Below are 23544 nucleotides of genomic sequence, written 5' to 3'. Positions count from 1 at the left end.
TCTCTCCAAAGTTTATTTTGAGGCTTTATTTTAGCATTTGTTTGGAGGGGAATTTGGGGGAGAGCTCAGGCAAGTTGCTTTTACTATAATTTCCACATAAATCTATCTATCCCTGATCTCTCTTGGGAATTCCAGTATTCCATTAGCAACTGCCTTTTGAAACATCTTGAATTGCTCATGGAAAACTAGAGCTCCCAAAGAGTCCAAAACAAAATGCACTATTCCCTGTATCATCCATCCTTTCTGCCCAAATTTGGACATCACTAAGCATCTCCCTAGTTACTCAGGCCTTGCAATTTTGGTGTCATTCTGAAATCCTCACTCCCAGTCACTTCATATGTTCAGTCTTTTACCAAATCTTATTTCTATCTTCATAACATCTGTGGTATATGTGTCCTTTTCCTTACCTACATAAACATCATCTTAAGTTTACACAACTAAAATAGTCAACTAGTTCGTTTCACTGCTTTCCCCAAACTAAACAATACTCCCCTTAGCTATTTCCAGCACTTCATTTCTCCACTGTTAAACATTTTTTTTCATTAAGTGTGGCCCATTTCTGGATTTGCTCTTTTTCCTCAGAAAAATAGGAAAATCAAAACAGCAAATATCTTTATGGATAAACATCTCTTTTGGAAAATCAACTGACTCGGAAAATAGATGAAGAGAGATGATTTAAGAATTATTAGATTACTAAAAACCATGATCAATTTAGCTCATGAGATCATCAATTAGTACTCTATCCATGAAAGTACAGGTCCAGTCCCTTCTAAGAACAGGGATCATCAAATTGTCAAGCCAGTACAGAAGAGATTTCTAACAAACTTGGGCATTGAGATACATAAGTCTGTAGATAGATACCCAATCTTATCTCCTTGTACAGATGAAGCTACAAGTTCAACATACTTATAGTTATTTATCTCTGTGAAAATAGTTTATAGTATATTTGCCTACTGTGGAATCATAAATTGACAGAAGGGACTTAAGAGGTCATCTAGTTCCATTGTGTGTGTATGCATGCTCATGCATAAGTGTATATGTGTGTGCATGTTCTCTTACTATTAAATAGTTTACTGAATATCAGCCAGCTATCTTTATTAAATGAAGTGAATAAAAAGAGTATTTTTTGATTACTTTCTTATTCATTATACACATTGTGCCAAATGAAAGTAATTTTGTTGTGGAAGAATTCCTAAATTCTAGTTTGAAAAATTATCATCAAATATACTTTTTATGTTCATATGACTAATTTATATATCTTTTTAAGCTGAAAAAAATGTAGAAAGAAAAATTCGGGGTATTAAAACATTTTATTTTATTTGCCTAAATCCAACGTTGAGTTATAACTCTGTAATGTTATAAGCTAATTCATAAACTTGTCTCAATGTTACTATTTTAGTTTAGGTACCCAAAGATATTCTACTAAGCAGTTTTCTTGGTTTAACATCTGAAATATTTTCATGGTCTATTTTGAAAAACAAATGATATATAATGACAAGACATAAAATTTAGGAATCTTGACTACTTGTTCTTGACTACTTAATTATCTATTACCTGGTACTTTTTTTTTTTTAAATAACGCCTAAAGTTTATTTCAAAATGTAACAACCGAACCAGATGATCTACAAGGCTCTAGATATCCTCTTTCTCAAACAAAAATGAACATCTATTAAATACTTGTAAAGTTGTAGGATTAGAAATTCTCCAAGCAATAACTATCTGATACATACATACATTCATTATATTGATAATTGATATTTATAAAGCATTTGAAGGACTTTTAAAGCACTCAGCACCCATTGTTTTATTTGAGCTTCAAGTCTGTGTGATAAAAATATTGCTCAGATAAGGAAAACAGAGCTTTCCTTAGGGAGTAGTACTGTTAATCCTCATCTAATTGGACATTGATAGGTTGATAGAGGGAAAGAGGCTTAACTGGTAACCCAAAGTCACAATAGTATAGCCAGAACTTAGGCATTTTTCCTCCAAATCTATGATACTTCCATTTAACCACATTGCTGCAACCAATTCAATGAAGATTTTAGAGCAGGGATTTTTAAAAAATAATTGTTAGTTTCTTTTTCTTTTATTTAGATTTTTTTATTAAAGCTTTTTATTTTCAAAACATATACATGGATAATTTTTCAACATTAACCCTTGCAAAACCTTGTTTCAATCCCTCCTTCCTCCAACTTCTCCCCTAGATGTAATCCAATATATGCCTCCATCTTTATACAATTATCTTGCTGCACAAGAAAAATCAAATCAAAAAGGAAAATAAAATGCAAGCAAACAACAGAAAGAGTGAAAACGCTATGTTGTGATCCACACTCAGTTACCACAGTCTCTGTGTATATAGATGGCTCTCTAAGCAAGATCTTTGGAACTGGCCTTAATCATCTCATTGTTGAAAAGAGCCATAGCCTCCAGAATTGATCATCATATACTCTTATTGTTGCCATGTATAATGATGATCTGGTTCTGCTCATTTCAGTTAGCATCAGTTCATGTAAGCCTCTCCATGCATCTCTAAAATCATCCTGCTGATCGTTTCTTATAGAACAATAATATTACATAATATTCATATATCATAACTTATTCAGCCATTCTCCAACGGATGGGTGTATCCATTCTGTGTCCTGTTTCTTAGAGCATGGATTTTAAACCATTTTTGTGCCATAGATTCTTTTGATAAGATTCATGAAACTCCTCCTGGATTCTTCTAGAATAATATTTTTAAATTCGCAAAACAAATTATATAGGATTGTAGTGGAAGCCAAAGGTTAGTGTTTCCCGTCTGAGTTCACAGATAGAAATCTATTATGGACACCTCAACCATGAGGTCTTAGGTCTAGAGGGAACCGGGAGCCCAATGCCTTGAGAAAAAATTAGAACACTTCTCTTCTAAGCAGAATATTTTAATAAAATAATAACTTTAAGGAGCAAAGTAATTGGGACAGATTCACTAGTGATGTTCACTTATTAATATGATAATTTCCTTATTTTTATTTAATATTTAAAACCTTTTAAAACTTAAATACAAAATGAGAAGAAAAAATTTCCATGTATATAGTAGACCATAAGAAAAGTATTCAATGCAAATAATAAATTTCCATTTCAAGAAAACCTATATAACAAATTCAACATATTGTTTTCAAAGCTTGCTAGCTTTTATTTGCTTCTTTGTTAATTTTTCCTTTATTCTCTATGTACTTTTACTGTATTTCTTTCTGTTCTTCCCCACCCTAAAGAAAACTATATAGATATAAAATACACATATATACATAATCATATTACAGATATATATATATATATATATATATATATATATATATATATATATATATATATGTAAGACCATACTATGCTTATTGCTGTCTGTCATCTATTTCCTTGAATGTGGATAGCAATTTCCTTTCAGGTCCAAGTCTTCCTATGTTTTTCTAAATCAACCAACTCATTTCCTACACCACAGCAGTATTCCAAACTCAATCACATTCTATCTGAGATTGTGAAAGTTTTTTTCTCCCATTTTTCTGTATTCCTTCTATTCTTGGTATTTGGATTTTATTTTTACAACAAGATTTTAATTTGAAATAGTCAAAATGATAACATTTTTACACTTTAAGATTGTTCTCCATTCTAATATAATTTAAGAGCTGATATTGCCGAATCTTCTTGACATTTTTCCCTGATTTCTTTGAAGTTCCTTAACTTTTGCTCTTTCAAATGAACTGTTATTATTTTTTCTAACTGTAAAAATATTTTTTAGTAATTTGATTGGAATGACACTGAATGAATAATTATTTTGGTAAAATTATCATTTAAGAAATTGGCTGTAGGTAAACCACAAACAATAGGTTTCCCATGAACCTGTTTACAATATCCATTGTTAGAAATAACACTCTTGACACTGAAAATCAGATCTCAAGGAAAATTTATTAAAGAAGAATCTTAATTGTCTTAACATTTCTGACCATAATGGGCCCCATTCCTCTTTGGGAAGAACTCATTCTGAGTACAGAAGTGGGGGAACCTTTATACTTGCTCGAATGATGCAGTCTCTTCCTTCAAAGAAGGGATTGGTTTGTTCCATCTAGGTTATAGTCTTTCTGATTCACCCACTACATGTTTCTCCTTAATGTGAATAAAACACCCTCTTCCCCAAATCATACATCCCATGTTCAAAAATGGCAGAAAACTCCTCCTCTGGGGTGTGTTGTTTAATATTCAGTTAGCCTATTAAGCAGGCACAGTAGTCATTTAAGTCAAGTCAATATCATTGACCTTAACTAATTGGGGCTGGATAAGCTATTATCTTAAGTTTGTGGTTTTTTTTTTCTTTTTTCTTTTTATTTAATAGCCTTTTATTTACAGGTTATATGCATGGGTAACTTTACAGCATTAACAATTGCTAAACCTCTTGTTCCAATTTTTCACCTCTTACCCCCCCACCTCCTCCCCTAGATGGCAGGATGACTAGTAGATGTTAAATACATTAAAATATAAATTAGATACACAATAAGTATACATGACCAAAACGTTATTTTGCTGTACAAAAAGAATCAGACTTTGAAATATTGTACAATTAGCTTGTGAAGGAAATCAAAAATGCAGGTGGGCATAAATATAGGGATTGGAAATTCAATGTAATGGTTTTTAGTCATCTCCCAGAGTTCTTTCTTTGGGCGTAGCTGGTTCAGTTCATTACTGCTCCATTGGAAATGATTTGGTTGATCTCGTTGCTGAGGATGGCCAGGTCCATCAGAACTGGTCATCATATAATATTGTTGTTGAAGTATATAATGATCTCCTGGTCCTGCTCATTTCACTCAGCATCAGTTCGTGTAAGTCTCTCCAGGCCTTTCTGAAACGATCCTGTTGGTCATTTCTTACAGAACAGTAATATTCCATAATATTCATATACCACAATTTATTCAGCCATTCTCCAACTGATGGACATCCATTCAGTTTCCAGTTTCTAGCCACTACAAAAAGGGCTGCCACAAAGTTTGTGGTTTTCTTAAAACCCACAAAACTTTCTGATTGGCTGATTCCACCTGCGTCTTCCTAGCCCCTCTATTTCTTGTTTGCTCAAGGCTTCTGTTGATCACTTAATTATTCTGTGAATCCTAATCTTCATTAACCTCTCACTCTAAAACTTCTAGATTGGTGGTACCCACTATCCCACACTACCTCAAAGCTTGCAACACTGTGGAAACCCAACTTTTCAGCATTTCTCACATCATGAACAATAAATATTATTTCAGTTATTTATATCAATGTATTTGCATAAAAAGGTTTTTTATGTTCATATTCATATAGTTCCTGTTAATGTTTTGGCAGGTATATGCTCAGATATTATACACTGTTTAGGTATTATAAATAAAACAATATTGAATAATAATGCTGTCAGTATAGTCACAGCATATTTTTCATTTTTGATTAGATCTACTTTGTTTGAGATCCTGATAATAAATAATAAATTCTACTCCTGCCCTTTGTTTTAGCTTTGTTTGCATCTCTTATTTTTATAATGTTTCCTGACAGCAACACATAGTAAAATTCAAATTTTTAATTTGCTGTCCATTTTCTTTTTATGGGTAAATTTGTCCCATTCACATTCTAAGCTACAATTGTGTATTTTCCTTTTTCCTATTTTCCTCCCTATCCTTCTTACCTTATTTATCCTATTGTTTTTCATTCCTCATTTTACTTCTACCCTCTATCTTGCCCTCCTATTCCTTAACCTTCCTGCTTCACTAAAACCTCTTATCCTCTCTCCCACCCTAAACCTTTGCTCTCTTAATTCTTTCTGAATTTAAAAAATTTCATACTTTTCTGTGTATGTATGTATGTATATCTAGCTATCTGGCTATCTTATCTGTCCATCTACATTTCTCTCTCTAACCCATTCTTGATGAGAACAAGTTCCAGCACTACCTCTCCCTTTACTATCATCTTCTGTATTATTTGTTTCCTTTTATGCCTCATTCTATGTGATAATTATTCCTTTTTGTCTCTTACTACAATTTTGTTTGTTTGTTTTGGGAAGTACAGCATCATACTCAGCTCAGCCAAAACTTTTCTTTCAAACTACCCAGATAATGATGATCCTTATTGTATCTCCATGATATTTAATTTTTGTTGTTGTTGTTTCCAAAATATTGTCTTTAACCTGGGAGCTTTGAAACTTGGCTGTGATATTCCTGTAAATTTTCCTTCTGGGATGTCTTCAGGTGGTGATCAGTGAATTTTTCCAATTTCTGTTTTGTCTTCTTGTTCTAGAATTTCAGGGAATTTTCGTTGATAATTTCTTTTAATATTGTATCAATATTGCCTTTTTTAATCCTCTTTTTCAGGTAATCTGACTAATAAGATGTTTCACTTTCAATTTTTTTTTATTTTGATTTTGTATTATGATTTCTTGTCAGAACATCATTAGCTTATTGCTGAATTCTAGTTTTCGAGGAGTTATTTTCTTAAATTTTTGATTATTTCAAATTGGTTAACTTCCTTTTCATAGTTTTCTTGATTTTCTTGATTGTTCTTTTGTTTTTCTTCTATTTTTTTCTTGACTTGTCTTATTATATTTTAAAAGTCCTTTTTAAGTACTTCCAAAAACTTTGAATTGGGGACCATTTGATCTTTCTTATTGAAAAAATGAGTGGCTTTTTTGTTACTCTATCATATATTCTATATAGATATTTATTATTATATTATATATTTTATATATATTATATTATTATATTTAGTTCTCTCTATATGTTTTAGCTAGTATTTTAGCACTAATGTGTAATCAAATTTTGGTCCTAAGTAATGGGGAATGATATTGCAATTGTCAGGTTCTTCTTACTGTTATTTCCTGAGGTCTGCTTGGGTTCCACCCTTGGGGTCCTTACTCCATTTCTAAACTACGGCTAGGGCTTCCAGCCACACTGGTAAAGGGTCTTGTTGCCTGTGGTTCTATTCAGGTGGCTGCAAACTATAGGTGTCCTCTCTGCTCCTGAACTGAAAGTAGGTATTCTGCTGCTCAGAGTCAGGGGAGAACCCCTCATTACTGCACTCACCAGGTATGTGCTATTACAGGGCAAATCTAGTCAACATATCGGTGCTTGCATCCTTTGATAGTGGATGATCCTTCAGCCTTCTCTCAGTCTTAGACCGCCATACTGTTTGCAAAATGAAAGTTTTTACCCTGCTGCCTCCAAAATTTGGTATTTGATGATTCTGCAATCTGTCTGGAGTTTGCATTTCATTCAGGCTGAGCCTCCAACCCGAAGGGTGTGGTCTTTCCTTCTGTCTTCTCTGAATGTCTTAGAAGGATAATGTTTAATTGCTTTACCCTATGTTTATTTCTACTGCTCTGAAGCCATGTTATATTTATTTTTTTGTGGAGGAAATTTCAAACTCTAAAAGTTTTCTGACGTATTCCACCATCTTCCCAGAATCTTCTGCACTGATAAATTCCAAGAAATTTTATGGAGGAGACTGAAAGAAAATATCTTGTGTTGCTACTTGATCATGAGGGATATTTTTATTATTGTTGTTGTTTGCCTAGAAAACATGCCCAGAAAGTGACATGTCCATATTAGACATTAAAGTTTAGGGAATAGAAGGCAAATAGAGTACTATCAAGGTACGAAGCAAACAATTTTTGTGGGGACTAGAATCATCAAAAACAAATGATAGTTATAAACCCTGAAATATTGAAAATCAAAACTTGATCAGAATACTATTTGATTCATAGGATAATTAGGTTATTTTTTGAGAATATGAGTTTTTTGACAAGATTCTCTTTTTTCCAGAATGCTTTTGGCTTCCCAAAATAAAGATATACTGATTAGGGGTTGAGGAGGAGAACTAATCATTGACAGATAAAATACTATGATAATTTATCATAAATGCCAGCTAAATACTGAAGTGTTTAAGCAGTATGCTAAATTATTTTGTGATTTTATTAGTATGATTTTTTTGGGCATTTTCTTATTTGTTACAATATGACATCAGAAGCTAAACAAATTCTTTATAATTCTTGTGATAAAGTGCTTGACTGTCATATGATGGTGTGACATAAGAGCCTCTTATACCAAGCTGGTCTTAGCTGTAGTAGTGAGGGGAGGAAAAAGCAAGTCTGTGTATACACGTACATACACACACACACACACACAGTTTTAATTGCCAATAACTGCACTGACTTGTGGAACTGTGCACATGTGAGTGGTGCATATATGTAAATGTGAATGACTAGCTATGTGTACACAGCTACATGTGTATGCATATATATCCATATATATGTGTATGCATATATATATATATCCAATATAATTATGTTTCCCATCCTGGACAAATGGTGGTGAAGAGCTTAAATATCTATCTGTCTTCTGTATGAACCTTTTTGTAATCCCTCCAACATCTCATGCCTTCCTCCCAAATTATACTTACTATATTGCATAAATAGTTTATGCTAACTTTGTGCTTTTTATATCATCAACCTTTTGTAATGTACATAAGTTTTTTTTTTTCTTTCTTTGTATTCAAGTTAGTTTTTTTTTTCATTCTTTGTACTTGTAATACAGCATCTAGCACAAGGCCTGGCACATAGTGTGTTCAAAATATTAATTAGAGAAATGTTAAGGGAGACAAGAACTGAGAAAATTGTATTAATGATCCTTATCTAAGTTGTTTTGAGGATCAAGTAAGAAGATGTATGTAAAAAAGTCTTTGCTACTATAAATCTCAATTTAAAGATAGGATAAATTTAATTAGCAATAAAAATCGGTGCACACACTTTGGTTCTGGATTACCATAACTGACATCCTTATATAGCAGCAACAAGAGGAAACACTCATCTCACGTATCCCTGACATTTTACATTTTAATGTTGATTTTATTTTGTTGTAAATATTTATTTTTCTTAACCCATCTTGTTTTGAAAACTGTGTAGCATAGGGCCTCAGGCTGAGAAAGAGCTGCTAAATCTCATAAACTTCTTTTATTGTGCTGATCCAAATCCTTTTATTCAGTCCCCAGACATCTGACTGCTTTTCTAGCCCAGAAACTGAAAAATTTTTAATCATGCAGCATTTGGAGAAAGGCTCGATCATTTACTTTGGACTAGATTTAATTAATAGCTATGTAGCCTTTAAATGTCCCAACCTACAGATTTATTGTGTACTTATTGAATCAATTCCACAAATTTTTATGAAGGAGCCACCATTGTCTAAGGCAGTCTTAATTTAAAAATTAATTTTAAGCATCAACAAATGTATATTTAAATTAATTAAAATTAAATGAATAATAAATTATTTTCCAAATAAATAAAAATGTAAAACAGGGAAAAAACATCACTTCCTCCAAGAGCCATCCCCCTCAAATATCATATTTTCTTGGCTATGATTTTAACCATGTCATTTTATATATTTGCTAATTTTTTGTAGCAAGATTTTACAAGTTCCCTTGTAAGATTCCCCTACAAGATTTTAAGTTTCTTGATAAGAACAATGTGATATTTAAATGTTTGTCTTTCCCAACATCTTAGCACATAACAGTGTATATAGAGTAAATGTTTTAAAAATATTTTCTGCATTGTACATATCAAGACAGGATGTTTCTGGAGAGCTCTTTAATTAATAAAACAATAACAACAAACCTTTAAATATCACTTTAAGGTTTGAAAAGCTCTGTACATATATTATTTAATCCTCACCTCTGTCCTACTTGGTTATCCTTGCTCCAAGATGTATAAAGTGGTCTTTACAACAGAACTTATAAAATCTCACATTTGCTTTCCTAACTACACAAATGAAATAGGGGGGGGGGGTGCACTGTTCTCTCCTTCCTATAACTCCAGATAGAGCAAACTGGCTTGCTGCAGAATGACTGACTTTATACATAAAGTTTATTATTGATTCTGGTTAACTGGACACTGAAAAAGCTATAAAGATTGGGTGTGTTTTAATAACTAATCAGAAGCCTAAACAAAAACCCTTTTTAAAAGTCTCTAATTCCTGAAACATACTTTTGGGAAACAGTTTTGAAATTTGATTAATGAGGTTTGAGTAGAGTTTGTTTCAGCCACATGAATCTCAAATTAAATATTACTTTAGAATACTTTAATGAAGGAATCAATCCCTTAAGAAACACAACTAATTATAAGGTTAGACTCATGATCATATAGTATCCTATAGCCAAGATGTCTTCCAAGTCCATATATCCAAAGTTGACCTGAAAAGTGAAACCAGCTATATTTGAAAAAAATGAGTCAAAAAAGGTCCCTCCTTGTGTTACATTTGAGTCTATACAATCAGAGATCATAGGATGTGAGCAGGAAAGAAATACCAAAAATACCTAGACCAATCACCTCTTTTAATGTACATGGAAACTATAGTTCATAGGACTTTAACAACTTATATACATAAGATTACACAGGTAGTGATTTCATGACTGTAGGTCACGAAGGAAGTGTGCTAAGTAGCATTGTCAAGGTACTGACCCAGGTGCTCTGACATCAGAATCAGTGTTCCTTCTTTTCCACTGTACCACATTACTGTGAAGTTTAAATATTGTATTTGTGGGGGACAGAGAAGATGATCTGAGGGAAAGCACAAACAAAAGAAATAGACGCAAGAATTTTTCATTCAGAATACTCTTTCAGAACTTACTCTTTCTGCACTGATAATCCAGCAGACTGACTAAAATTAATTTAAAATTAAGTCAATAATAAATTAAGTGAATTCTAGCGAATTGTAGTAAAATTATGGTAAATTAAAATTATAGTAAAATATATAGTAACAATGAATAGTAAATATATATTTATAATTAGTTATTCTTATTTTTAGACATAGTAATTCTAAGTATTTAATCTTTAATTGAAAAAAATAATTAGGCATTTGTCCTTCTTCCCTGAGCCACTAAGGGATGGAGGAAGGAGGATAAGGGGAGAACAAAAGAGAGGGAGGAAGAGATAAAAAGGAAGGAAGGAGAGACAGACACAGAGAAGACATCTTGTAGTTTTTAAGAATCACCAAACAAAACAAATTAATATTGGCCATGTCCAAAAATGTTTTCCTATTCTTCATAATTAGCCTATTTCTGCTCTGTCAGGAATTAAACATAATTTTCAATTTTTTGGAATCATGATTTATCATTCCATTACTGAGGGTTCTTTAAAAATTTGCTTTAAAATAAAAAAAACCAATATCATTACAGTATATATTGTATTTCTGGTTCTGTTCAATTAATTCTGCATCAGTCCATGCAAGTCTGCTAGGTTTCGGAAAAAAAAATACTCCTTAATTTCTTAAAAGCTCAATACTATCCCATTATATTTTCATACCATAATTTGGTCAGCAGTTTCCAAAAAGAGAATGAATAGGGTGAGGGTTGTGGGGTTAGCAAAATACATTTAAGTTGGGTTTTAAAAAGCTGGTGGAAATTCATTAATATTAAAAGGGAAATAATTGCTCTATGGAACAGTTTATTCTGACAACAGTAGAAGAGGGTTGGATTAAGAGTATGGAAAGTGTAGGCAGGAAGGTACTGAAAGGAGTCTATTGTATTCTGGTGAATAGTAGTAGACAAATCTAAGATGGTGAGAATTCTGATAGAGATCAGGAGAAGAATGCAAGACATTTCAGAGGTAGACATAAATAGATACTCTTCAGCAAGCATATAGACATTTGAGAGAGGAAGAAACTAAAAGTAACTTTAGAAGTACAAGCTTGGTAAACTGGAAGGTGTCCTAAAATAAAAGATAATTTTTAAATGAGGACAATGTTTGAAGGACCCTGGGGGAGGGAAGGTATCACGTTTACTTTTAGACATGTTAAGCTTGATATGCTGTTGAAAAGTACATCAAAGTATCTTGTAATGAGAACTATAGAGGTCAGAAGTTATATTCAAAGAAATTATCTTTATAGAAGTAGTGTTGAAGAGGTGAATGAAGGTAAGTAGGTAGGGTGTGTGTGTGTGTGTGTGTGTGTGTGTGTGTGTATGTGTGTGTGTGAGAGAGAGGGAGGGAGGGAGGGAGAGGGGAGGGGAGGGGAGGGAGAGAGGGGGGGAGGGAGGGAGGGAGGAAGGAAGAAGACCAGCTCTCCTATGGGAGAGTGGATATGTCCCTCCTGAAACCTTACCATCTTCACCTAAGACTTATAAGACTACATGGAAAAGAGTTAAGACATGGTGGAGAGAAATAAGTTTATTTTGCAGGTTGGGAGTACCCATATTGATGAAATACAACCATTGAACTCATTCAATAAGAAAGAAAATTGATTTTTAAAAGTTGGCATTAATTCTGTTTTTTCAGTATGATATTCAGATATCTTATAAAAGTGTGTATTATTTTAGAAGAACAATGAAATTTATTTAAAAATTAATTCAGAATATGACTTTGGAAACTGTATAGCTAATTCTCTCTAATTTGAGGGTTTTTTTTTTCTTCAGCTGTTTTCAGTTGTGTAAAATTTGTGTGTGTGTGTGTGTGTGTGTGTGTGTGTGTGTGAATGTGAGTGTGTGTGTGAGAGACTCCATTTGGGGTTTTCTTGGTAAAGATACTGGTTTGCCATTTCCTTCTCTAGTTCATTTTTGCAGATCAGGAAACTGAGACAAACATAGTTGAATGACTTGCCCAGGATCATACCATTAGATAAGATTTGAACTCCGGATTTCCTGACTTCAGACCCAGTGTTCTATCTACTGAGTCATTTAGTTTCCTTTGAATCTAAAGGGGATGATTTATTTTGTTTAAAAAATTAATCAATTTATAATTTACTTTGACTTTCTGCAAATTTCTGAAAAAATAATAATTATTTAAGAAAAATTATTTTGGGATGAAAAATGTAGCCAACCATATATAGTGGATAAAGCACCAGACCTGGAATTAAGAGGATCTGAGTTCAAATTCAGCCATATTTACCAGTTATATGTGACCCTGGGCAAGTCACTCAATTTCTTTTTTTTTTTTTCTTAGTTTCTTCATCAATAAAATAGCACCTGCTCCCTTGGCTTATTATGAAGAGAAAAGATAATATTTGTAAAGCACTATAAAAAATGTTAGTTACTATTATTATTTATTATTCTTTTTGTTATAAGAACTCAGGTCCCCTACTTTATGGTACTTAGGTGGAATATTTACCCAGTGTCTGTGCAGACCATTGCAAAGTCCAGAGATGGTAGATGCTGTACACTGTTGTCAAATTAGAATTCTTCCTGTGCCAGACAAGGCAATAATATGCGTTATCGATAGTTGATAATAGTTATATAGATATAACTGTTGTTGCCATCTCTTTCATTGTTGAGGTTAGTGTTACAACTGTTTGTACTCCCTACCTTTTTTTTGTCACTGGAATGAAAGGGGGAGATACAGAAGCAGGAGGATTGATAGCATAGGATGAAAGAAGAGAGAGGGTGATGAAAAAATTTCCTTCTTTGTTCTCTTTTTCTTCTCCCTTATTTGTACCACTGTCCTACTTGCCCACCTTTGTGGTTTTTAATGAACTGAATGCATTTTCATCAGATCAGCTATCTACCATTCACAGAAGCCTTCTATAAAAATGTATGTTTAAGCAATGTTTTGACATAAAGCTAACCTGTGCTTACTATGTTTTAGGCACTATGCCAGGTACTTTACAATTATTATCTCATTTGATCCTCACAAAAACCCTGGGAAGTTGGTGCTATTCATATTCCTATTTTATGGGGGATGGGGAAACTAAGGCAAATTTATTTGTAGAAGGAGGAACATTGTGATGTTTGTTAATTTACCTTGAAGGTCGCTGTCTTGAATTACTATATCTTTGAAGGATGTTTAGGTATAGCCAGGGGGATTTCAAGGGGTGAAACATGTAGATACATACAAACTGCTGCTATGTTTTAGTTTATGACATCTGTGTCCCTTATAAATGCTGCATTGCAATACAATATTAGGTTAATATTTATAAGGGAATATTTTATCCTTAGGAGATAAAAAAGTTAATTGATATGAAATGCATCATTGGGAATGTCAAACATAATGATTATATTATATTTTATTTTGAAAGTTCTAAACAGTCAGAAGAATTGTAAACTGTTTTAAAGTCATTTTCTGGTTGTCATTTCAGCTATGAAGTCTTACACTCCGTTTTTCGTACTCCTGTGGAGTGCTGTTGGACTAGCAAAGGCTGCCAAAATCGTTGTTGTACCGCCAATTATGTTTGAAAGCCATATGTACATTTTCAAGACCTTAGCCTCAGCATTGCATGAGAGAGGCCACCAGACAGTGTTTCTCCTGTCCGAAGGCAGAGACATCATGCCATCTAATCATTATGGACTGCAGCGTTATCCAGGAATCTTTAACAGCACCACTTCAGATGCTTTCCTACAGTCCAAAATGCGGAATATTTTCTCTGGGAGACTTACAGTAATAGAACTGTTCGACATACTGGACCACTATTCTAAGAACTGTGAGATGATGGTTGGCAACAGTGCCTTGATGCAGGGCCTGAAAAAAGAAAAATTTGATTTGCTGCTCGTGGATCCTAATGAGATGTGTGGATTTGTTATAGCTCACCTTTTAGGGGTGAAGTATGCAGTATTTTCCACAGGTCTTTGGTATCCTGCTGAAGTGGGGGCTCCCATGCCATTGTCTTATGTTCCAGAATTTAACTCACTTCTCACAGATAATATGAACTTTCTGGAAAGGTTAAAAAACACTGGCATTTACCTCATTTCCAGACTAGGAATCAGCTATTTGGTTCTTCCAAAATATGAAAGGATAATGCAGAAGCATCACCTACTTCCAGTGAGATCCATGTATGATTTGGTTCAGGAGACCAGCCTTTGGATGCTGTGTACAGATGTGGCACTGGAGTTCCCAAGACCCACTCTACCTAATGTTGTTTACGTGGGAGGAATCCTAACCAAACCAGCCAGCCCACTACCAGAAGTAAGGTTTGCTGAATTTTATGATTTATTTTTTTTATAATATGAAGGTCAATTTTTGAGGATTAGTGATATGGAAGAATTTTTAAAAATGTTTTCTAGAATGTTACAATGGAAAATTGAAAGAGATAATTGTGATAGTAACCAGTGGCAATCTCAAAAACAGGTATAGATAGCATAACACTATCTATGCTATCATAGCACAGAATCTACATAAGTGCCTTAATGCCTTTATTCATAGCCGCTTGCACATGTTCCTGTTCTGAATGAGGCATTTGTGTATTCCTGAGGTTCTGCTGTGTGCTGGATTGGTTGGATCTCAGAAATGGAAGTTCTGGCCAAATGAAAACTGATGTAATGAAGGGGAAATGTAATTATTGATTGGATGAATACTACTTGGGGGAGGCAATGCCTGTGTGCTCCCTCAAATTCCCCCATCCCAAATTCAAACTGCAACTGATCTCCAGTTACTGCTCCCAAGTAACATTGTCCCCAACTTAAAAGTTGAGAGTAACATGATCTAAAGATTATGTTGAAGTTGAAAGTTGTATTGAATTGGAGGGAGCAGAGACTGAAGGTAGGGAGATCAGTGACTTAATGAAATTGTGAAAGAGAAAGGTCATCATGGCCTGAATTAGGAGGTGTCTTCAAGAGCTATTGGACTCAGAAAATGAGTTACTAAGACTTGGAAATTGATTGTAGGTAGGAAGTCAGGGATTGGAATTACCTTGGTGTTGGAATTAGCTTGATGCCTACTCTGTTGGGGAATTTCAGTATGTGGAGGTGGTTAAACATAAGTAGAATGCATCAAATTACTTGCTTTTTCAAAGAGAAGGGAAGGCAAGAGGGAAAAAAGATGGAACTAATATTTAAAAAAAAAGTTAACATTTTTGTTTATATGTAATTGAGAAAAAAAATAAAAATTTTATTTTAAGAAAATATTTAAAGAAGATATAAGTTGTTCTTTGGCTCTCCAGGGTATTATCATCTGGCTTTTGATATTTTTGGAAAAACAAAAACTAAATAAAATATTTGTGGCCATAAACAACATATGAGAAACCGAAAGCCTAGAACAGTATAAAATCTTGGAAGAAACAAATATTTCACAGTTAAGCAAAAAGAGGCTCTGGACAATTGATTAAATAAATAAATGTGAAGAACTCATTCTTGTTCTAGGTAAGAGACAATTTGCTCAGTAGATAGAGAACAGACTTTCCAGTCAAGAAGACTCACGTCCAAGCTCTGCTGCTGTAATTGGTATTGTGTTTCAGAGCAAGTCATTTTAAGCTCTTTAGTACCTCTGAGACACTGTCAAAAGTCAAATGTTGCAAAACAGTTTATTTTCTTTGGAGATTGGAGATCTTTTTATTCCCTCCACCCATGAAATCATAGTCATCTGTACTTAAAAATGTTCAGAGATCTATGATAGGTACAAAAAGAGGTATGTTGGTATATATTTAACAGCTGGCCTACTGGAAACAACTGAAATACTGAAGAGATGCACACAAGATATATTGTTGAAGTTTGATTTATATTAACATTTTCTCCCTTTCTTAACTGTAGACACTCATCAAAACAGTAAATCAAGCCCTGGTTTTTCTTTCTATAAAAAATGATAATTTCTGAAGTGTAATTTCTTATCGAATTTAACAGTTATCTCTTGAGCAAGTTTGAATTGGCTCAGACACATAAGATTAAATTTTTGACTTGATGGAACATATATTTTATTTGGGGTGGAATTTGACTGTAAAGTATATTAAAGGAAATATAATAATAATATAATAAGGCAAATGGAGGGGATATAAATTATTGTAGGATTTGAGGGCAGGAGTACAGTCAACAGGGGGAGTCAGATATGTCATGAAGAAGATGACAGTTGAATTGTGTCTTGGAAGAAAGGAATTTGTAAGATTAAGTTCAGAGAGAAGTAAATTATAATTTTTGTAAAATGTACAGTTTGGAAACAGCATGTCCAATTGTGGGAATAGTTAATATGAATAACTGTGATAAAACATTTATTAAATGTATACTATATGGCAGGCACTGTGTTTAGTGTTGAGGATAGATATAAAAATGCAGTGCAAAGAAGATACGAGGAAGGTATGAGTAAATAAGTGAGACAACTTTTTGGTGTTTTTTGAAGTTTCCCAGTAAAATACAAAAATGATATTATTCTTTATCTAAAGAGTACAACAGAGAACGATTATTTTTTTCTTTTGAAAGCATGGGTTAAACTTCAACATATTTGTGTGTAATGGCAGAGGAACCAGTAGTTAGGGAGAGAAGCCCTATTAGGATAGTGCTGAGAGTTCGAAGTCATGACCAGAGTGCTACAGGCAACCAGTAAAAACTTCCAAGGATAATTTAAACTAGATTAAAATGTAATTAGGACATATTTAACAACAACAACAACTATATATATATATATATATATGTAGCATAGGTAGTGTTAGTTTAAGATTTTCTAAGATAGTAAGGGGCTGCAGGTATCAGTTTCCAATTGAATTTGAGAATTTTATTGCAGACAGAACAATTGTTCTGTGACACTTGGGTTCTAGAATCTTAACAGGTAAAATAATTATAAGAATAAAGATAATTAAGTCAGCCTTTAAGAGTTAATAATTAAAGTTAATTATTAGAATTCCACCTACATAAAAACATAAAAGATCTTGCATATGGGACAGCAATAGAGTACTGTTGCTGTCCCATATGCAAGATCTTTTATGTTTTTATATAGTGAAATTAATTAACAATTTCATTTTCATCAATGGGAAACTTCCCATGTCAATTAAATCATAGGTCCCTGTGATTAGAATGTGGATTTTTGTTATGTATCCTATTTTTGTAACTTGAAGAATCACTTATTTGTTAGAGATAATAAAACTTAACTGTTGCCCAGAAATTCAACAGTTTTTTGCCAACAATAGCCAAAGGTCACGGCTTTTTTTCTTAAGATAGATAAAAAATTCTTAACCAATTTTGTCTGATGAATCCTTTGGACCCCTTTTCAGAATGCTGTTTTTAAATATATAAAATAAAATGCAAAAGATTATAAAGGAAAACTGTTTTTAAGAACAAATTTCTACTCAACTCCATAGAGTAAGAACTCCTTTCCTAGAGGTCAGGTTTATGCTAGCTTATTTTAATAACCATTTATGGGTCTCCTATTCATGAATATTTTCTGAAATCATACATTTAAGTTTAATTTATTTTATTAACTTTGTGGAGCACTGGCATCAGTGCCAAGACAAAAAAGCTGCCTCTGTCTTCTGGTAGGTTACGTTCTAATTGGTTGAGAATGTGACTTAAGAGTTCACATTTATGGCGGACAGGCCAGGTAGTACCTAAGGACAAGTAGCAGGGCAGATGACAAGGCTCAGAAGGTTTTGTGGAGAATGGTTAGACAGATGACCAACCATCTGCTAACTGAAATGAGGCTTTGGTGTATTCAATTTTGTTAACTTGGGAAGTTGAAAATTAGTTATACTGTATTGGGGTGGCCTTTGATATCCTTGGCATCATAATTATTAATAAACAAACTACCATAAGAAGATTGGTTGAAAGAATCTAGTGTAATTTGCTTAGAGAAGATCAGGTTTAGAGTGGGTAGAAAGATGACTTCAAGTTAATATGTTGAACTTAAAGAATTTATTTAGTTATTGTATAGAGCTTTAGATAGAAGTTAACAAGTCAATAAACACTTATTAAATGCCTATTATGTGCCAGGCACTGTGCTAAATAAAGGAAAACAAAAGGACTGTCATTCCCCTGAGGAGCTCACATTTTTGGAAGGATCAGATTTCTTTCTATTTCTATCAGGTTGGACCACTGGGCAGCAGTTAAATCATAATAATAGTAATGCTATTGCTCAATGTAAGGCAATGCTTCTTAGCAATTAGAGGTATGCCAGTGAATGTACTCTGCCAGGTTTCTGAGATCTTTAACTTAACCGAAGATAATATTAACCACAGGGATGTTGTAGACAAAGATTCATGTATTAACACTAGGTTGAACCTGATACAGTGGAAAGGACATGGGATTTGAAGTCAGAAGATCTGGGTTTGAATGTTGGCTACCGCACTTGCTTATGTGATTTTTGGCACATGACTTTCCTGCTCTGAGCCTTGATTTCTCATTTTAAAGCAAGAAAGAAAGACTGGTTGATTTCTGATACCAAATTTATCTCTGTTATATGTTATTCCATTAAGAGAATCAAGAATCCAAGTGGCAATTTGGGTATTAGTGCTTACAAGTCCAAAAATAACTGATTTGTGAGTGTAGCAGGTTTGAGAAATGAAGACCTTTCCAATCGAGTCTATTTCATTTCTAAATTATTGTACAGAATTATTAGTTACTATTAGAATTTAATAGAATTTAAAGATAGAAACATAAATGTAACACATTCTATCCGAGCCACTTAACTGGGAATCTCACTTTTTTTTTTTATCACAATTACTTTCTCTAATGTTTATTTCCTTCTCATCCCCCATCTTGAATCTCTTGATATCACTTTATTGATAATGCAGATGTACCTTCCTGTTAAAAAAAATCATTAAACAGCGTTTGCTGAATGCTCTCATCTATATGTACCTCCTGGTCTTTTTATTAATGATTAAATGGAGACACTATGGTCTGTGGGAGCTGGTTATTACTATAACCTCACAAAGTTCTTTCTGGTTAAAGAAGATTCTGGCATTTCTTTTGACTGAATAGAAATCAGTACTGAAGGTTTAAGTTGGTTTTCGCCATTAATCATGAAGTGGTAAAAATTTCTCTGAGTCCTTTTAATCAAATGAGATCATATTTATAAAACATTGCGTCTGGCATATAAGAGGTAAATGCTCATTCCCTTTCCTTTTCTCCTCTTATCTGATCTTCCTCAAGTTTTTTGGTAATGAAAAATTGTACCTTTTGCTAATAAATTTTGTTATGAATGAACTTGGCAAATTTTATACTAATGCCAAATGTTTTTTTGTTTTGTTTTTCAGTTTTTTTGTTGGTTTTTTTATATGGGGATCAGGAGGAAAACAGGGAGGTTGATAATAGCATGAAAGCACTGGGTACCTGAAGCAGACTCTGCCAAATAGGGAGAAAGGCAGTGGAAGAGAATATGATTGGGTGCTGAATATGAGGTTGGCCTTCTTCACAGTCATACTGAATCCTGGCTTTGTTGAAGGGTGTGACAAATCATTGTCAAAATGTTCCTCAAGATTGCTCAAAGTTGTGTAAGACAGCGGAGGCAGAATTTGTTTTTGTTTAGTTTTGGTTTTGGTTTATTCTCACTTGAAAGGGATGTGTTTTTGACTAAAAACCTGTAGGTTAGAATAGATGATTTCTAAGGACTTTAGCTGCTCCTAATTCATTGATTCTTTGATTTTCCCATTTGTTTCAGCTTTTCTGAATTTAGGATATTACAGATGTAGGAAGAATCTCAAAGCCACCCACCTTATCTACCCATACTCTCCATCCCTCCCTTACAGAAAGAAATGGAATGATGTTTTATTTCTAGGTTGTAGAAACAGTGGTAGAAACCAGCCATTGTGAGACTAAAATTTTTTTTGCCTCTTTATCCATTTCATCATGCCATTTTTAATCATTAGATGGGTGATTTGTGGCTTCAGAACTAATATAACTAACTACCCTTTATCTTCCTCTTCTCTAATTATTTTTGTTAATAGCCACTTTGGTAGGCTGTAACAATTTGCTCATGCAGTGCAGTAGTCATAGTAGTCAAATCTTGGCAGAAATTTCTTTAAGGAGATGCTTTAATCTGATTATATTTGTACAAAATACCTGTGCAGCTCAGTTGGAATAACAAAAATTACAGGTAGGGGGAAGGGGAGAGAGAGAGAGAAAGAGAGCATCAGTTTATATAAAAGTGGTTAAAGATTATTAGTTTACAATTTGCTGTCTTTATTAAAGTACTGTTGGATTTCAGAAGTGTGTGTGTGTGTGTGTGTGTGTGTGTGTGTGTGTGTGAGAGAGAGAGAGAGAGAGAGAGAGAGAGAGAGAGAGAGAGAGAGAGAGAGAGAGAGATGCGGAGGAGGGTACTTGGGTATCTTTGGAAATGAGCACGTACAGTCTTTATTTCTTAGATTGGAGAATCTTGTGCCAAGAATCTAAAATCCTTTACAAATTCATAGCCTTTGGAGCAATAACTATATCCTTCTATATGAATGGAAATTTCCTGGGATATCCTGCCCTGATATTAAGCTCTTAATGTCCTCAAACCTACTATGAAGTAACTTATTACTTTGGTTTTAAGTGATTCACAGCAATGTGATTATGGATAGAGCTAGCCTTGGAATCAAGAAGATCTGACTTCAAATCCTGTCTCTCACACAGAATGATTTTGTGACCTTGGGTAGGTCTCTGAGAAGTGCTCTAGGCAATTTCTTTAAAAATGTAAGTTGCATAGTAGAGTTGTTAGGTTCAGCTTGTAGAAGAGATTTCATTCCTTCTATCTTCCTCCCCCTAAAAATTCTCCAAGAAGACTCATTAGGTTCTCTTTTAGCCAGGGATGCCAGGCTTTGGATAAGATTAACCAAATATTAATTAAACAATTCATTTTATTTGTTAACATGTTAATTAATTCTGGTGCTGGTGCTGTTGTAAGTAGTAAAAATGTATTTCCTCACCTAAGCAAGGGATGCAAAATATTTACTAGGCTCAAAGACTAGATTATGGTAGGTTATGGCTGGTGGTGTTACACCAGCTGGTGTTTTCTACAAAGGATAATTAGCATTTTAAAACTTTAAAATCTTAGGAAAATGTAATTAATAATTAGAACATTAGCATCATAACCACTCAACCTATGATTGGGTAATATAATTACCAGAAACAAACATGCAGCCCACATCCAAGTTAGTAAGCTTTTGTTAAGTACTTCCTCCACAACCTGTTCTGCTATCCAGAAAGCTGAGAAGCTTGGGTAGTTATTTGAAAAAACACTGAATATCTTCTGAGAGATTCTCTTTGACTTTATTATTTTTTATTTTTTTTTTAAATTAAAGCTTTTTATTTTCAAAACATATGCATGGATAATTTTTCAACATTGACCCTTGCATAGCATTGTGTTCCAAATTTTCCCCTCCTTCCCCCAACCCCTCCCTTAGATGGCAAACAATCCAATATATGTTCTACATGTTAAAATATATATTTAATCCAATATATGTAAACATATTTATACAATTATCTTGCTGCATAAGAAAAATCTTAAAACAAAATGCAAGCAAACAACAAGTTCTTTGACTTTATCTGGTAGATCTGGTAGAGGTTCGCTTGAGAAATAGATTGAATAGATTACATGGAAATGTTTAGTCAGTTTCTTGGAAATATGTGGTTAATTTCTTGAAAATGAAAATTGCAGAAAGTATAATTATTTTATTTGTTTTTAATAAGATTCTGGACACTTTGTCCTTCAGAGCCCTGATGTTTTGGCATCAATTTATTTCACACTAAAGTTTGTAATCCTTGTAGTGAGAGGGGAAGCATTTCTCCCAAAACCTGACATACTCTGGCACCATCATATCAGGTGTCTGAAAGTGGTGATTTCACATGGAGTTTCAAGAAAACATTATTTATGAAGTTTGTGTTCTACCCAAAAAATTTGCTATCTGTATTTTTACAGCCTAAATTATTGACAGACAAATAATGACAAATACTCTAATGAGTAGCATAAATAAAAGTGTTAAACCTTGATTATGGCATTTTTGTTATTAATTTGTCAGGCAGAAACCACCCAATTATAATTCAGGTCTGTTTCGCAGATTCTATTTCACCAAAAAGTAAAAGAAAAAAAGTGGAAATATTACGCTCAAATAGAATTGTGATTTTTGCCTAAAATGTGTTTGTGTTACACACATATACACACACTACACACACTCTTCATGAAGAATTGGGTGGGATTTTCCCCAAGTTTTCCTAGCAAATTATTTAAAATAATATATGGTGATTTGGATAACAGTTAGCTTTAACTTTGAAAGCTTATTAATTCTGGATTTTTCTAAAACTAATTTTCTAAATTTCCTCCTAATTAAAATAAATTGGAAATTATAAATAAGATTTTGGCATATTTTTCAATATTTAAAAAATAAGAAATATCAGTGTTAAAAGACTGCAAATATCACTTATCTCTCAGTTATTTTTTTGTACATGTGTAATTGTTCATTACAGAATTAAAAGATTTTTTTGATAATTTATTTTGGACAGCTGAGCAGGGAAAGCTTGAAAAGATTTATGTCCAGTTATGCTTATATTGTGCACTTGTGTTTATGTTGGAGGGGTGGGAATCAGTATTAGGCACCACTGGTTACTGCCAGCTGAGGCATCACACTGAGGCCACAGCTGTGCATTTAGTTTTTTAACCATGCTAAGAATAGCTAATTAGGAAAATCAAACAGAACAAAGCTCACATAGTGGCATTAGCACAATACCTTTTTTGTTAGCAAATCATAAAGGAGAAATTATTTTTCCATATATTAGTGACTTTAGTAATCAACACTTGTACTAAAAATACAAAACAGGCAGATGTTTGGAAAGTGCTATCTTTTTAATAACATAGTCTTTTTAAAGAAATCCATCAATTCAGGACTAGCCCTAGGCAAAATAAGGAAATCTGTCTGT

General features: G+C 33.4%; 1 protein-coding gene across 1 annotated transcript in view; it reads left to right on the top strand.

Annotated features, from left to right (window-relative positions):
* The window catches only part of UGT8 (UDP glycosyltransferase 8), a 98397-nt gene that overhangs the window by 13704 nt on the left and 61149 nt on the right, over nt 1–23544 (top strand). Inside the window, exon 2 of the mRNA XM_031943250.1 lies at nt 14100–14923. Within this exon, the coding sequence (XP_031799110.1) occupies nt 14102–14923 (822 nt within the window). The 5' untranslated portion in view covers nt 14100–14101. The remainder of the gene's footprint in view (nt 1–14099; nt 14924–23544) is intronic.

The sequence above is a fragment of the Sarcophilus harrisii genome, chromosome 6, assembly GCF_902635505.1.
Source record: "Sarcophilus harrisii chromosome 6, mSarHar1.11, whole genome shotgun sequence".
Classification (NCBI taxonomy): domain Eukaryota; kingdom Metazoa; phylum Chordata; class Mammalia; order Dasyuromorphia; family Dasyuridae; genus Sarcophilus; species Sarcophilus harrisii.
This window is presented reverse-complemented; position numbering and strand designations above follow the sequence as displayed.